This window comes from Octopus sinensis, linkage group LG4 (assembly GCF_006345805.1).
Source record: "Octopus sinensis linkage group LG4, ASM634580v1, whole genome shotgun sequence".
NCBI lineage: Eukaryota > Metazoa > Mollusca > Cephalopoda > Octopoda > Octopodidae > Octopus > Octopus sinensis.
This window is the reverse complement of record NC_043000.1, coordinates 19,321,272-19,338,115: the sequence shown is the minus strand read 5'-3', so window position 1 is coordinate 19,338,115 and position 16,844 is coordinate 19,321,272. Positions and strand designations below refer to the sequence as shown.

Sequence of the window (16,844 nt, the reverse complement as noted above, 5' to 3'; positions counted from 1 at the left end):
TCATCGAAGCATGCTAACGTATGGGTTCACTGTTCTACCTCAACAACAACCATGAGAATACAAGAAATCTAATGAGGGCCTGCTTTTGCAATATTCTATTCTGAAAAAAAAAAGTTAGATATATAGGTGCAGGCGTGGCCGTGTGGTAAGAAGTTTGCTTTCCAACCACATGGTTTCGGGTTCAGTCCCACTGCGTGGCACCTTGGGTAAGTGTTTTCTACTATAACCACGGGTTATTGTAGATTATTGTGGATTTAGTAGACGGAAACTGAAAGAAGCCTGTCGAGGAGTAGTTGTGTGGTAAAGTAGCTTGCTTACCAACCACATGATTCCGGGTTCAATCGATGAAAGAAGTCCTATTGAGACCTGGATCGATCTAATTGCCTTATTCCCCTACCGAAATCCAACACACGAAAATGTTTTGCCGACGCAGATGGCCTTATTTTCGATAGTCCTTTCCCCAAAAAGGACGAAAAATAAAACCGACCACAGCGGAATATGACCTCAAACGTACAACCTTAAGAAACTTCGCAGCGCATTTTATCCGGCGTGCTAATGAATCTGGCTGCTTTTGCCTTATTTTCAATAATAAGATGGTAGATTATAAGCGATTGAATTCGACTTCGACTTTTGGCATCACACTTTTTTATATAGCAACTACAAGCTGTCTTACCTCGATGCTAACGCATAGCCAAGAACAATTTGCTCAATGAAATACGTTATGTAAGTTCGTTGAAATAGATGTTATTTTTTTATTAACACAGAAACGTATCCCAGTCTACTGGAAGTGAATGTAGATACTCATGCCACTCAAAAGATACTACATGTGTGTGTGTATGTGTGTGTGTGTGTGTGTGTGCGCACCTTATCGATGTTTATTTATGCACCAAGTAATTTAATCAAATTCTGTATTTATATGTAAATTTTAAAAAACACCTCAAAAGGCGAAAAAAAACGACTTAAGAACTCATATCTTAAATTTTATTATCTTAACAGGCCCATCTCAGTTGGCACAGAAATGTAGCAGGTATGTACTATCTATCTATCCATCTATCTATCTATCTATCTATCTATCTATCTATCTATTTATCTGTCTGTCTGTCTGTCTTGTTATATATTTTTGAAATTTATTCTTCCATACATACTTGATTAGGTATCGAATTGGTAGAGTCTTTAATGAGTTGAATAGTATGTGTCATGGAACATTTTCCAATTTTCTGAGCTCTGAGTTCAAATCCTACCAAAGTCATGATACCGTTCATCCTTTCGAGGTCAATAAAATCATCGCACCAATCCACAGCAGTGGATTATCGGGACTGATAGCGAATCGGTATTGATGCACTGTGGTGTATGTTCGAGTTCTTTGCGTTCTAACACACATGCTTGGGGCGATATTGATGCCAAGCTGTATCAGCCCTGCTGAGCGGTTTTTCCCTTGGATGGACACAGTGACGTGGAGAGGAGTGACGTGTATATGTTAACAACTGGCAGCATCACGCAAAAAGTTCTGCCCAGTCATGCATATATTTATATATGCAGAGACAGGTTGATCCGTGACCGAGGGCGCCCTGAATAGGCAATTGATTCATATCGCGTTCTTTTGGATCAAGTTTGCAAAATTGATAAGTAGATAACAGTGTAGTCAGTTTACGGGAATATCAGTTTTAGATAATATTACGTGGACGATTCATAATACATTCTTATCAACACTATTTTCATAGCTGTACACTTGAATTTACCTGTTATCGATCAAATTTTCGAAATCTGTTTTGGAAAAATTTCCATCATTAGTTTTATTTTAATGTTGACTAAACTTCGTGTGTGTGTGTGTGTGTGTGTGGTGTGTGTGTGTGTGTTGTGTGTGTGTGTGCGCACCTATCGATGTTTATTTATGCACCAAGTAATTTAATCAAATTCTGTATTTATATGTAAATTTTAAAAAACACCTCAAAAGGCGAAAAAAAACGACTTAAGAACTCATATCTTAAATTTTATTATTTTAACAGGCCCATCTCAGTTGGCACAGAAATGTAGCAGGTATGTACTATCTATCTATCTATCTATCTTTCTATCTATCTATCTATTATCTATCTATCTATTTATCTGTCTGTCTGTCTGTCTTGTTATATATTTTTGAAATTTATTCTTCCATACATACTTGATTAGGTATCGAATTGGTAGAGTCTTTAATGAGTTGAATAGTATGTGTCATGGAACATTTTCCAATTTTCTGAGCTCTGAGTTCAAATCCTACCAAAGTCATGATACGTTCATCCTTTCGAGATCAATAAAATCATCGCATCAATCCACAGCAGTGGATTATCGGGAATGATAGCGAATCGGTATTGATGCACTGTGGTGTATGTTCGAGTTCTTTGCGTTCTGACACACATGCTTGGGGCGATGTTGATGCCAAGCTGTATCAGCCCTGCTGAGCGGTTTTTCCCTTGGATGGACACAGTGACGTGGAGAGGAGTGACTTGTATATGTTAACAACTGGCAGCATCACGCAAAAAGTTCTGCCCAGTCCTGCATATATTTATATATGCAGAGACAGGTTGATCCGTGACCGAGGGCGCCCTGAATAGGCAATTGATTCATATCGCGTTCTTTTGGATCAAGTTTGCAAAATTGATAAGTAGATAACAGTGTAGTCAGTTTACGGGAATATCAGTTTTAGATAATATTACGTGGACGATTCATAATACATTCTTATCAACACTATTTTCATAGCTGTACACTTGAATTTACCTGTTATCGATCAAATTTTCGAAATCTGTTTTGGAAAAATTTCCATCATTAGTTTTGTTATTTTAATGTTGACTAAACTTCGTGTGTGTGTGTGTGTGTGTGTGTGTGTGCACGTTAAAAAAGATGGGAGCGATTTACGTTGCAGAGTCCACCAACGTCTATGGGGGCTAATGGAGTTTCACACCTCTCCTTGAAAAATACATTTTTTTTGAAAAAATTTTTTCGGATCCCTACATTTTAGATGTCGAATAGGCATATTCGTAATCTCCGACATCTAAAACGTAGGAACCCGAAAATTTTTCTTTTAAAAAATGCATTTTTCAAGAAGAGGTGTGAAACTGCATTAGCCCCCGTCTATGAATACAAAATGGCTACAATATGTACGAACGAATATCTCTCTGTAATTTATTTATATATATATGTCTGACCATTTGTTTCTATTGTTCCGAAGCCCAGCGCGCCGATGGCAGTAAATACAAATGAAAATCCATAGTCTGGGTAGAAAAGCTGTAAATTTCCCATTAGTTCTCTGTATTCTATTTCCAATTTTTGACAAGACATTCACATCCGCCAGACAGCTATAACAGCGCCTAACTTGGTTACTTGTCTGATCTATTATTTTCAAACCGACTAACTTTTTTTAAATTGAAACGCTCTACCAGTTCTCTTTACTTTTAAAGGTCTCGATACATTCTTGCTCTGGTGCACCATTGGTATGACCGTCAGGGCACTCATCCCTGCATGTATCAATTGACAGTCTTTTTGTAACTATGTTTTTTTTTACCGACAGTTTTGAACAGCAGCTGGTGATATGTGTCATGTCTTCCACACTGAAATGGCACAATCAATATTTTCTGTCACGAAATAAAAGTCTAGAAGCATCCTTATCTCTTTTGTTGATGAGATATTTAGTAGTTTTCTCCCGTTCCTGAGTAGCAAAGGCACAATTAATGTTGTTGATATGTACACATTCTACTGATATGATGAGTATTTCTCTTTCCAGTCTGGTTTAGTAGGTTAGTCCATCCACTCTTGGTTCATATGGAACAGCTGTACACTCAGAATATATTTCGACGTTCTTCACCTAATCTCATCATATTACTTTTGCTCTTGAGTATACAACTGATATACTCATTTTTCTCATTCCTCTTCAGTAACTAACATAATGCAACACTTACATGCTGTCTGGACTGGTTTATATTTCTGTCTCCATACTGCCGTCTAGCATACACCCGGCCAGTGTTACTGTTGATGCAGAAGTCACCAGTATTCGTTACTATCTTTCAAGTGCTAATGTCCAGGCTGCAGATTTCTATGTGTCCAGTCTAATATTTCAAATCTTGGTACAAGCACGTGCACTGCGAAAGCAAGTAGGATGTGATTTTATCAAATGCAGACAGCTCTGTTGTTTTGTCAGATGCAGACAGCTCTGCATCAATACCTTCCAAACTCTACTAAAATATTCTTTTGTCACTCTAGATTTACTTTAACATACGCAATTTTCTCATCGATTCTACGGCAATTGTAATATTCATCACTGGCGGTAGAGCAGACAGTAGACTATTGACATCCATTTTCCCTGTTTGGTCAACAAACTTCTCTCGTTTGATTTCCAAATAAGACTGCTTAACTTAGCTGAACTTCATCCATATATTTTGCAAGAATGTTGCGACCAGTTTTAACTGTCACTTGGTGCTGTAAATATTTGTATACAGCAGGTTACATTAATTTTTCTCTCCTTTGCAGATCCTATCACGTAGCTTTTATATTTTTTTCAACAAGGGCTTCACGTCTAGGACGGAAAGATTACAGATAAGCCGGGATAGTCCCACTGACAGCCCAATTCTGTTAGTGACTATAAGAGTAGTTCTTATCGATATCACTGTGGATTCTATTGTTGCCAGTCCCTTCGTCTGTGTGTGTGTGGAGGGGGTGAAGGCCTTGGCTTAGTTGTTAGGAGTGTTGCACTCAGGATTGCAAGATCCTGGTTTTGATTCCCAGACCGGCCGTTGCATTTTGTTCTTGAGCAAAACACTTCATTTGTCGTTGCTCTGCGATCATTTCCTCATCTGACATGTAGCACGCCATGCGCCTGTACTGGTAATATCGATTTGATGGAGGGAGGGAGCTCATGCGACCACAAACATTTGATCACAATAAGCAAATCATTTGGGTGGTTGTTCAGAAAGAAACTGCAGAACCTCATACGCCGTCTGATGAGAGTATCTATGACTCACACATGAATGGCGTGACTTTAGGGCGGAAATGACATCACTTTGATTGCGCGTCTGCGTTGAATAAAAACCCCAGGAATCCGAACAAAAATCTAATTCTTGAAATTAAACACTAAACTATATAATCACCACATTGTGAATGATGAATATAATAGTACGTTATTAAATTTGCCATTATTCACGACGCCTTCTACTTTAATATTCGAGACCCTTGAATGAGTGGATGTTAATGTTTTTGACGAAGTAACATGTGACTTATCCTTTGAAGTCATATTGTAGTCACGTGTCCTAATGCATTGCAGAGAAAGCAGTTGTGTACAGCCTTGTTTAATAGAAGCAGTGGTGCATATCTGATGGTTACGCAAGTTAAACAATTTGATATGCCGTGTGTAATAGTCGTTGCATATTCATTATACATCCGGCGTTCTGTAATTAGAAAGTAATTTGGAACCAATATTTCCCGTTTGAGGTAACATTTTACTTCAGCTGAAATACTTTTTGACCGATAACAAGGCATGAAAATAGAGTTTGATAACCATAACAAATTAATGTAAGGTTTCTTCGCGTGGTTTTTATCTTAGTTTTTATCGTCTGCGGATGAAACTCTAGAAATTAAATCCTAGAAAAAAGTAACTTCAAAAAGAACTCCACGTGAGTCATGTATGCATATATATATATATATGTATGTATATATATGTATATATATATATATATATATATATATAATATATATATATATATATATAATATATATATAGTATATATATAATATATATATATATATATATATATATATATATATATATAATATATATATATATATATATATGTATATATATATATATATGCACATACACACACGCGCATGCATACATACATATGTACGCACGTGTGTGTGTGTACGTAAGTACGTGCATATATATATACATACCCTGTTTCTGAACAAGAAAATAAATAGACTTCAATGGTTGTTTCAGTTTACGTATTGAGAGAAGCTAGATTTTCTTCCATTCTTGCCCCCCCCCCAAAAAAAAAGTGGGAGATGTAACCACCTTAACCACCACCAGCACTGCTGCTGCTGCTACTACTACTACTACCACCACCACCACCACCACCACCACCACCACTACCACTACTACTACTATACTACTACTACTACCACCACCACTGCTGCTGCTTTTTGTTGTTGTTAAGCAACAAGACGGGTAAAGGTGATTAGGTGATGGTCTAGTGTTTAGGGGCAGAAGACCCCCAGACCTTGGAAAAAAATAAAACTTTGGTCGTCTTGTTGTAGTCGAGGGCTGTTCGTTGACGCCCGACACCACTGGGAGGTGGCCCTCGAAGTCGCTGAAAATGGAGATCTCCAGGTCCAAATTCTTCAATGGCTGCTGCTACTACTACTACTACTACTCCTACAGCTGCTACTGCTGCTGCTGCGACTGCTGCTGCTGTTGCTTCTGCTTCTACTATGTAGGGGATTGGGGGACTCATTAGAGCGTTCGTAAAATAACTCGTGGTCTTTTCCTTGCTCTCTTTTCTAAATTCAAATATCATTGAAGTCAACTTAGATCTTTTTTGTTTTTCTTATCTTTCCGGGGTTCTTAAAATAAAGTACAGGTCAAGTACTTTGATAGATGGAACCGACTGGCCCACTCTCTCTAAAATTTCTTGACACGAGTCAAAATTTTTAACATCTATCACTATGAAGGCAGTGAACTAGCAGAATCGTTAGAGCGCCGGACAAAATGCTGAGCAACATTTTTTCCGGTGCATTGCGTTCGAAAATAAATCCCATTGAGGCCTTTATCCATTCGGGGTCGATAAAATATTGTACGAATCGAGTACTGGATTCGATTTAATCGATTAATTCCCTCCCAGTAAAACTGCTGGCCTTATGCGAAAATTTTTTAAGAACTATTATTATTATTATTATTCGGTTAAATAAGGCGGCGTTCTGGCAGAATCGTTAGCACGCTGGGCAGTGATTTTCTTTTATGCCCACGAGAGTTCCGGACCCCAGTTATGAACTCATAGGCATACAGCCAATCAGAGTACAACTATGAAAGTAATTTATGTGAGCATAACAAGTGGTGGGCGATAAGATAAGGTTACTTGGGTAAGGAATGACCATAGCTATTTTCTCTTTTGAGAATGCTTGTTGTTCTTGTTCTTATTTCAACCATGGCTGCCTCTGCGTAGTTATTTGTGTTGTTGTTTACTCACAAAATCCGATAATAAGTATAGATGCAAATCTATCTAATTACTTGTCTCCTAAAATCAGGTATATCTTGGCGATCGGTCGTCTTACAACACCGTTCTTGAACACCAACCTTTGTTAACTTGACAACAAGGTCAAGGTGTGCACTGATTAGCTGTATGCAAATGAGTTCATTACTGGGGTCCGGAACTCATGTGGGAAAAAAATTCGCCGAAGGGCAAAATGCTTAGCGGCATTTCGTTTGTCTAAGGTCTACTTTACTTTTCATCTTTCGGGGTCGATGTAAAAATGTACCAGTTGAACACTGGGGCTGATGTAATCGACTCATCCCCTCCCCCAAAACTGCTGCCCTTGTGGCAAAATTTAAAACCATTTTTATTCGATCAAATAAGGCGACGAGCTAGCAGAATCGTTAACACACCGGACAATATGCTTAGCGACATTTCGTCCGTCTTTACGCTCTGGGTTCATATTGTACCGAGGTCATCTTTGTCTTTCATCCTTTCGGAGATCGATGAAATGAGTAGCAATTAAGCATTTGGGTCGATGTAATTTCAGGAGTTTTGCCTTTAATGGAAAGGATTATTATTAAGGCCGCGAGCAAGCATAATCGTTAGCTCACCGGACAAAATGCTTAGCAGCACTTCGTTCGCCTGTGCGTCCTGAATCCAAATTCTGACGAAGTCAATTGTCTTTCATCTTTTAGATGAAATAAGTAGCAGCCGAGCACGTTATAATCGTCTTTCCCTCTGACTCGAAATTTCAGGCCTTTTGCTTTGTAGTAGAAAGGATTATTATCAATAGCAGCAGCAGCAGCAGCAGCAGCAGCAGCAGCAGCAGCAGCAGCAGCAGCAGCAGCAGCAGCAGCAGCAGCAGCAGCAGCAGTAGTAGTAGTAGTAGAGATGGATCGGGTACCGGACACGGATTCTGGATTATTTTTCCGTTTTTATTCTCATTTTAAAAAATCATCTGAAGCTAGTCGTTAAGAGGTAGTAGTAGTAGTAGTAGGAGTAGTAGTAGTAGCAGCAGCAGCAGCAGTAGTAGTAGTAGTAGTAGTAGTAGTAGTAGTAGTAGTAACAGCAGCAGCAGTAGTAGTAGTAGTAGTAATAGTAGTAGTAGTAGTTAGTTAGTTAGTTAGTTAATTTGGCTCAAAAGCAAATAGCAAGGCCATGTAGGGGGACATGGAGTTAAGTACAGGGTGGTGTTCATGTAAAGAGTTCAGGCCACTTGAGGTCCAGGGAGACTTTGAACAAAGCGGTCGTCGGCATCTTCACCATCTCGTCTGGCAGCTTGTTCCACGGATCCGCAACCCGGACGGAGAAAGCTCCTCTCCTTCGATTGAGATGAAATCGTCGCAGGTAGAGCTTTTCGGAATGACCCCGCAGCCGACGCTCCGGAGCAGGAGTGAAGAACAGCTCTTTCGAGAGGTTACACTTCCCGCTTATGATGTTGTGGGCGAGAATGAGATCACCACGGCGGCGGCGTTTTTCAAGAGAACAAAGGTCGAGCGTCCTCAGCCTTTCTTCGTAGGACAAATTTTTGAGACCATGAACCATGCGGGTAGCCAGCCTCTGGACTCTTTCGAGGTGGTAGTAGTAGTAGAGATGGATCGGGTACCGGACACGGACTCTGGATTATTTTTCCGTTTTTTTTTTTACTTAATTTTTGAGAGCGGCCGAGTTCATTTTTAGTGTTTTCGTTTGAGAGAACAGTCGAGTTTATTTCAGATATTCTCATTTTAAAAAAAATCATCTCAAGCTAATCGTTAAGAGGACGTAGTAGTAGTAGTAGTAGTAGTAGTAGTAGTAGTAGTAGTAGTAGTAGTAGTAGTAGTAGTAGTAGTAGTAGTAGTAGTAGTAGTAGTAGTTCAACGAGTAGCAATTAAAATCATAACAACGGGGTAACAATAATAAAAATAATGGTAGAGAAAGGATCAGATATCAATTTTTTACAACCAGACTTCCCCCAAGAACAACTTGCCAAAGGAAACATGTGACATTCGTTTTATCTCCCTACGATAAAACAAAGCGCGTAATTTCTCCCCGTTTCTCCCTTATTACTATTCTATCCTCGTTGCCTTCTTACACCATCACTTTCTCTCGCTGCCTCTTTTTTGCCTTGAGTCCCCTCGTTCATGATTGAGACCTCGTTTAGTCTATTCGTTTTCTCCCTCTCTGTCCCCCTTCTTTTTTGTCACTTCTCGTTAACTTATTCTTCCTTTTCTCACTTCTTATTAATGCGCTGTTTTCTACAGAAAATCTGATATTTTTATACATACACCACACACACGCGCACACACAAACACACACACACCACAACACAAACACACACACACCACTACACGAAAACACAAGTATACCATCACGTAAACATGCACACATACCTATTTCTTTACTACCCACAAGGGGCCAAACACAGAGGGGACAAACAAGGACAGACAAACAGATTAAGTCGATTATATCGACCCCAGTGCGTAACTGGTACTTAATTTATCGAACCCGAAAGGATGAAAGGCAAAGTCGACCTCGGCGGAATTTGAACTCGGAACGTAACTGCAGACGGAAAACGGTTACGCATTTCGCCCGGCGTGTTAACGATTCTGCCAGCTCACAAGCACTCACACACACACACGCATACCACTACACACACACACCCGTGTACACACACACACACACACACTCATGCTACAACACGAACGCATTCTCGTGTGAAAGCAGGCAGGCACACACGTACACACGTACGCACGAACACACACACACTCGAACACACGCACACACACACACACACACACAAACACATACGCACACACACGCACGAATACTCACACACACACATGAATACACACTCGCGCACGCACGTACACACAGAGGCACTGTGTAGCGAATAGGAATTCAAGATGCGTCTGTTAGTTCTCTGGCTATTTCTCCAAAACCGTTTAGTTATTTTTCTTTCTATCACGCGCATACATTTATGCATACATGCATGCATGTATGTATGTATGTATGTATGTATGTATGTATGTATGTATGTATGTATGTATGTATGAATGTATGTATGTATGTATGTGTGTGTGTCATTATTAACGCCGCCTTAGCGAAGGCGGAGGTGCTCTGTTAAGGTTTTGGTTTTAGGGCGGCGAGCTGGCAGAATCGTTAGCACGCCGGGCGAAATGCCTAGCGGTATTTCGTCTGAGTTCAAATTCCGCCGAGGTCGACTTTGCCTTTCATCCTTTCGGGGTCGATTAAATAAGTACCAGTTGCGCACTGGAGTTAATATAATTGACTTAATCCGTTTGTCTGTCCTTGTTTCTCCCCTCTGTGTGTAGCCCCTTGTGGGTAGTAAAGAAATAGGTATTGTTTCAGGGATGTTTGGCCTCGTGACTAGCACGAACTGATCAGATTTTGAGATCGATCGGGTACCGGACATGGATTCTTGATTATTTTTCCGGTGTTTTTTTTTACTTAATTTTTGAGAGCGGCTGGGTTCGTTTTTAGTATTCTTGTTTGTGAGAACAGTCGAGTTTATTTCAGATATTCTCCTTTAAAAAACCATCTCCGACTAATCGTTAAGAGGACGTTGGTGTTGCCTTGGCGAAGGTTTGCTCCCCCTGAATGATCTTCTGCAATTTTATTTTAATATTTCTAGCCAGTAGAGAAAGAGCCGGTTTCTAACCTAGATCCAAGGCTCCTTTGTTGGAATTTCGACAACATCAACAGGATATTTTTGCATGTATGTGTATATGTATACGTGTGGAGGCGCAATGGCCTAGTGGTTAGGGCAGCGGACTCGCGGTCGTAGGATCGCGGTTTCGATTCCCAGACCGGGCGTTGTGAGTGTTTATTGAGCGAAAACACCTAAAAGCTCCACGAGGCTCCGGCAGGGGATGGTAGTGATCCCTGCTGTACTCTTTCACCACACCTTTCTCTCACTCTTTCTTCCTGTTTCTGTTGTACCTTGTATTTCAAAGGGCCGGCCTTGTCACTCTCTGTGTCACGCTGAATATTCCCGAGAACTACGTTAAGGGTACACGCGTCTGTGGAGTGCTCAGCCACTTACACGTTAATTGCACGAGCAGGCTGTTCCGTTGATCGGATCAACTGGAACCCTCATCGTCGTAACCGACGGAGTGCTTCCATATGTATACGTGCAGATTCGCATGTGTGTTATATGTATGTATTTTCATGCATATAGTTGCATATCTACACATGCTCATATAAAGCTGTTCAATGTCATATCAATGTATAAGCCAATAAATACACAGACAGCTTAGCTTTTGCAAAGCTAGAGAAATAGGGAAAAAGTCAACGCTTTTGACCTAGTGAGTGCTTACAAGCATTTGTGTGCCGTGTGCTGTGTGTGTGTGTGTGTGTGTGTGTGTGTGTGTGTGTGTGTGTGGTGTGTGTGTGTGTGTGTGTGTGTGTGAGAGAGAGAGAGAGAGAGAGAGAGAGAGAGAGTATGTGTGTGTGTGTGTGTGAGAGAGAGAGAGAGAGAGTATGTGTGTGTGTAAAATATATTATATTTCTATCTTAAGAGTTTGTTATTATCGTAGTGGGGGACATTACCCTATGAAATATTTCATGCGCTCAACACATGGAACACCTCAAAAATGACAAATTGATAACATTCTGGGTTGTATCAGGTCACACCAATTACGAATAAATTCTTTTATTTTTTTTAACTTGTTGTCATTGTATTATGACCATGCTGGGGCACTCACATTTTAAAGCTTGGTACTTATTTTACCGGCCCGTTTCGTCGAACCGCTAGATTACAGAGACGTAAACAAATCACAATACCTGTTGCAAAACACGAGCGTGTACACACACACACACACACACACACACAACACACACACACACACACACAACACATGTATGCACACTCATACATTCATACAACGGCGAGCTGGCAGAAACGTTAGCACGCCGGGCGAAATGCTTAGAGGTATTTCATCTGCCGCTACGTTCTGAGTTCAAATTCCGCCGAGGTCGACTTTGCCTTTCATCCTTTCGGGGTCGATTAAATAAGTACCAGTTGTGCACTGGGGTCGATATAATCAACTTAATCCCTTTGTCTGTCCTTGTTTGTCCACTCTATGTTTAGCCCCTGGTGGGTAGTAAAGAAATAGGTATTTCGTCTGCCGCTACGTTCTGAGTTCAAATTCCGCCGAGGTCGACTTTGCCTTTCATCCTTTCGGGGTCGATTAAATAAGTACCAGTTACGTACTGGGGTCGATATAATCGACTTAATCTGTTTGTCTGTCATTGTTTGTCCTCTCTGTGTTGAGCTCCTTGTGGTTAGTAAAGAAAGACATATGTGAAGGGAATTCACTTACTTTTCCTTTACCGAATTCAATCATAACGTATCGTGCCAACCGAGCATTATAGCAAAAGACACCCTAGATACTGTGCAGTGAGTTTGAATCCAGGAGCTTTGTTTGCACCTAAATGATAAGTATGTGTTGTTACTGTGTGGAAACCTATATACTTTGTCAAAAGTTAGTTCACAGTGCTCTGTAACTGGTGGCTGCATACATTTCGGAGTGGTTACCTCCTCTTCAGCTCCAGAAACCGGAAGGACAGGCGATGCGAGCGCTGCGAACGGACATGATCCGTTTAGACTTATTTATCTATGGCAAAATACAGTGAATGGCTTTCTTAGGAGCTCGAATATGCCTCAAGCTTATTTGAACTGGTAAAAGTTTGAATGTATACATATCACTGCCTAGCGCTTTCGTCCTATAGTATTGATATATATATATATATAATATATATATATTAATCCTATATATATATATATATATATATATATAATTATATATATATGTATATATACATATATATATATATTTGCCTTTAACCCTCCAACGCAGAGTATAGGCCACTTATAATTGAATTCCATGTCGCATAATTTTTCGCTTCTGTACTTATACTATGCCATGAATGTCCCCCTTTCTCTAGTTCCTTTTGTGTTTATCTCCGCCACAAGTTCTTAGGCCTACCTCTCCTTCTATATCCATCCGGATTCCACTGTAAAGCACTTTTCGCTACATTTGGTGTGTCTTTTCTAATTGTGCTACCAAACCACTTCCACTTTTTCTTAAATATTTGCTCCCTAATCGAAACTTGATTTCTTCTTTGCCATAGCTCCATATTGCTTATGTGTTCGGGCCATCTAATTTCAAGTATACTACGCAAGCATCTGTTGATGAATGATTGTATTTGCTTATTTGACTTAACTGTTGTTCGCCATGTCTCGGCCTCATACAATAACACCGCTTTTACGTTAGTGTTAAAAATTCTTATTTTGTTCTTTATTGAAATTACACTTGCCTTCCATACATTTTTTAACAGGTGAAAAACGGCCATTGCCTTACTTATTCTCGTCGTAATATCTTCGTCGGTGCCGCCTGAAAACGCTATCTTACTACCTAGCGATGCATTTATTAACTTCAAGGAAGTACAAAACTCTAATCTCCTTCAAATTTGGATCCTCTTACTTCAATGCACTTGTGCACTTGCTATAGTGCTCCAGCCTTTTCGTGAGGGCCACATGGAAGTTCTCCTTCAGATTGAGGAACAACCAAGAACTTACAGGGAATAAGGTTTAGACTGCAGGGTGTGGGTGTGTGAGGGATAATTTTTATGCCTGTCTCTGTCAAGTAGTTGATTACCAGGATGGACACTTGGATTGGTACATTGTCCCGGTGCAGGTGCCACTGACGCGAGTGGAAGAGCTCTGGCCTATTGCGACGAAACCTTTCCTGAATTCACTCAAAGCCTCCACAAAGTACTCTTTCTTGATCGTCTGGTCAGAGGGAGCTCAGTTGATGTAGATGAATCTCATGCTATCGAAAAAGGGGGATCATCATGAGCTTCCAGTGGACTTGCTTTGTCTGGCCTTCTTGGGTCTGGGAGTTAGGATACTTCCATTGGGCACTCTGTCCCTTGGTCTCTGGAACATAACAGTAGATTCGGCTTTCATTACTAGTGACCAGAGACTCAAGTTCACTTGGATTGGAGGCCATGAGTTCACCATTTCCCTGCTGTCATTAACACATGCTTACATCAATTGGTCACTGAACACTCTGGGAACAAACTTTACAAAAATTTTGCACATGTTCAGATCGTCATAAATAATTCTGTGTATAGTTACCACACCACCTCTAAATTGCATGAATATTATTTTTAGAGACATACGATTGTCTTCATCTAGAGAATGGCAAATTTTCTCAACCAGTTCTGATGTTCTGACATTCCTTTCTCTCTCTCATACCGCTCATCGTCTCTTACCTCCTCTCTACTGTCCTTGAATCTCCTGAGCCAGTGAATAGTTGATGCTTGGCTCATACAAGCTTATCCATAAGACGTCTGGAGCATTTCATAAGTTTGACCAGTTTTTTCCCCGTTTAACACAAGACTTTATTGCACAGCGAGCTTTCGGTTTATCTTCACGTTCCGACTACATTCTGCAAACTAGACATTTGGGACAAGCAGAGTTTAGTAGAATGTGTTCAAAGTATTGTTACAACCGTCTCCTTCGATCTGGAATAAAAATAGTCGGAAAGTCAGCTTATTATATATATATATATATAGATAGGGAGATAGATATAGATATAGTTATATATAATAATGTACACATACATTTAATATTTTTGATAAAAAAAAAGATTACATTTCAATGAATGATTCAATACATGTTACATATAGAATAAATATTTCTTAATTTAGCTCCGCTTTGACAGCTACCCATCTATTTTCTTGCGTTCTTAGTTTCATCAGTGGTTAAAATATTTTGACCTCTGACGATATTGTAATAACACAGGAAAACAATCGACCAGTTGTCAGGCTGGAATTTAAATTTGTACCTACATACGCATATATATATATATAATATATATATATATATAATATATATATATATATATATATATTATATATATATATATATATATATATATATATATATATATTATATATATATATATATATTATATTAGGGAATAAATCTAAACTTACAGGGAAAAATTAGATTTAGGATTAAAACTAATTTTATAGTATAAATATATTATATTATATTATATTAAATTAGAGATAAAACCACTCTTAGGCAAATCAAACAGTGAAAAACATAAGCCAATACATAAAATTAATAAAAAAATATAAAAGTTAAAAATTAAAAAAAATATTAAAATAATTTAAACTTATATATACAAATATATATATATATATGTATGTATATTTTTATATTTATATATTATTTTGTTTATTAATTAATTAATTAATTTATTTATTTTTTAATTTTTATTTATTTATTTATTTTTAAAAATTTTTTTAATTTTTTTAAAATATAAATATCAAAAGTACTAAAAGTTTAATAAAAGATAAAGAGTATATATATATATATACATTCACTCCCTTCTAACAGATTAATTAGTTTCTCAATAACCAATGTTTTTCTTATAAAACTACATTAAACAAATTACCTAGTGCATATACGTAATTTTAATTTCATACAACCATGTTATTGTTTCTTGGTAATACTCAGGAAGGATGGGGGAAAACGAAAAGGATTAGAAATTGGAGAGCATTTAACCAAATACAGCATATATGATATACAACCTGACAGAACGTGGGCAAATATACACCAATCCTAACAACAATCCCAATACACGCACATATATATAAACCACAACTGATGTTTACAAATACATTCTTTGTGCTAGTGTTAAGACTCATCATGAACAGTCATGGTGTGATCAGTAAGGCGCATATTAGGAATAAAGAAACAGCAACCACGGCATTGATGATTAATGATTATTGATGATGTGGCTGTGGCCGACCAGGCAAAGGAATTTGTGTTGGAGTACGAGTGTTGCAACAATGATTTACATTGTTTTGAAATGATGGTTTAGCACAACGAGGAATCGCTACTAAATCTCTCTCAAATAATTCCTTGTTCTCTTTAAAATTAAAATAGGATTTTTTGGATTATGATGGATGGAAGCACTCCGTCGGTTACGACGACGAGGGTTCCGGTTGATCCGAATCAACGGAACAGCCTGCTCGTGAAATTAACGTGTAAGTGGCTGAGCACTCCACAGACACGTGTACCCTTAACGTAGTTCTCGGGGATATTCAGCGTGACACAGAGAGTGACAAGGCCGGCCCCTTGAAATACAGGTACAACAGAAACAGGAAGAAAGAGTGAGAGAAAGTTGTGGTGAAAGAGTACAGCAGGGATCACCACCATCCCCTGCCGGAGCCTCGTGGAGCTTTTAGGTGTTTTCGCTCAATAAACACTCACAACGCCCGGTCTGGGAATCGAAACCGCGATCCTATGACCGCGAGTCCGCTGCCCTAACCACTGGGCCATTGCGCCTCCACATTGGATTATAATGTAGCCTTGGATATATTTTAGCTAATAGTCAGGAGAGTTTCGTCCAATAATTAACTGGTACTTTATTTTAACGACAGCGAAAGCTTGAAAGACATAGCCGGTCTCAGTGGGATTCGCAACATGAACGTAAAACCCGGAAGAAATATATTGGCATTTTATCCAATGATCTAACAATTTTGTATTCCATTACTCTTGAAGATGCTAATAGGAATAACGATTTCTAACTTTGCGTCATAACGATG

At 39.0% G+C, this 16,844-nt stretch overlaps 1 protein-coding gene across 5 annotated transcripts in view; it reads left to right on the top strand.

The window, feature by feature from the left end:
• The window catches only part of LOC115210768 (collagen alpha-1(XIV) chain-like), a 150,361-nt gene that overhangs the window by 50,707 nt on the left and 82,810 nt on the right, over positions 1-16,844 (top strand). For all 5 annotated transcript variants that reach the window (XM_036501870.1, XM_029779485.2, XM_036501871.1 and 2 more), the window contains exon 2: positions 997-1,027. In XM_036501870.1, coding sequence (XP_036357763.1) covers positions 997-1,027 — 31 coding nt within the window. The remainder of the gene's footprint in view (positions 1-996; positions 1,028-16,844) is intronic.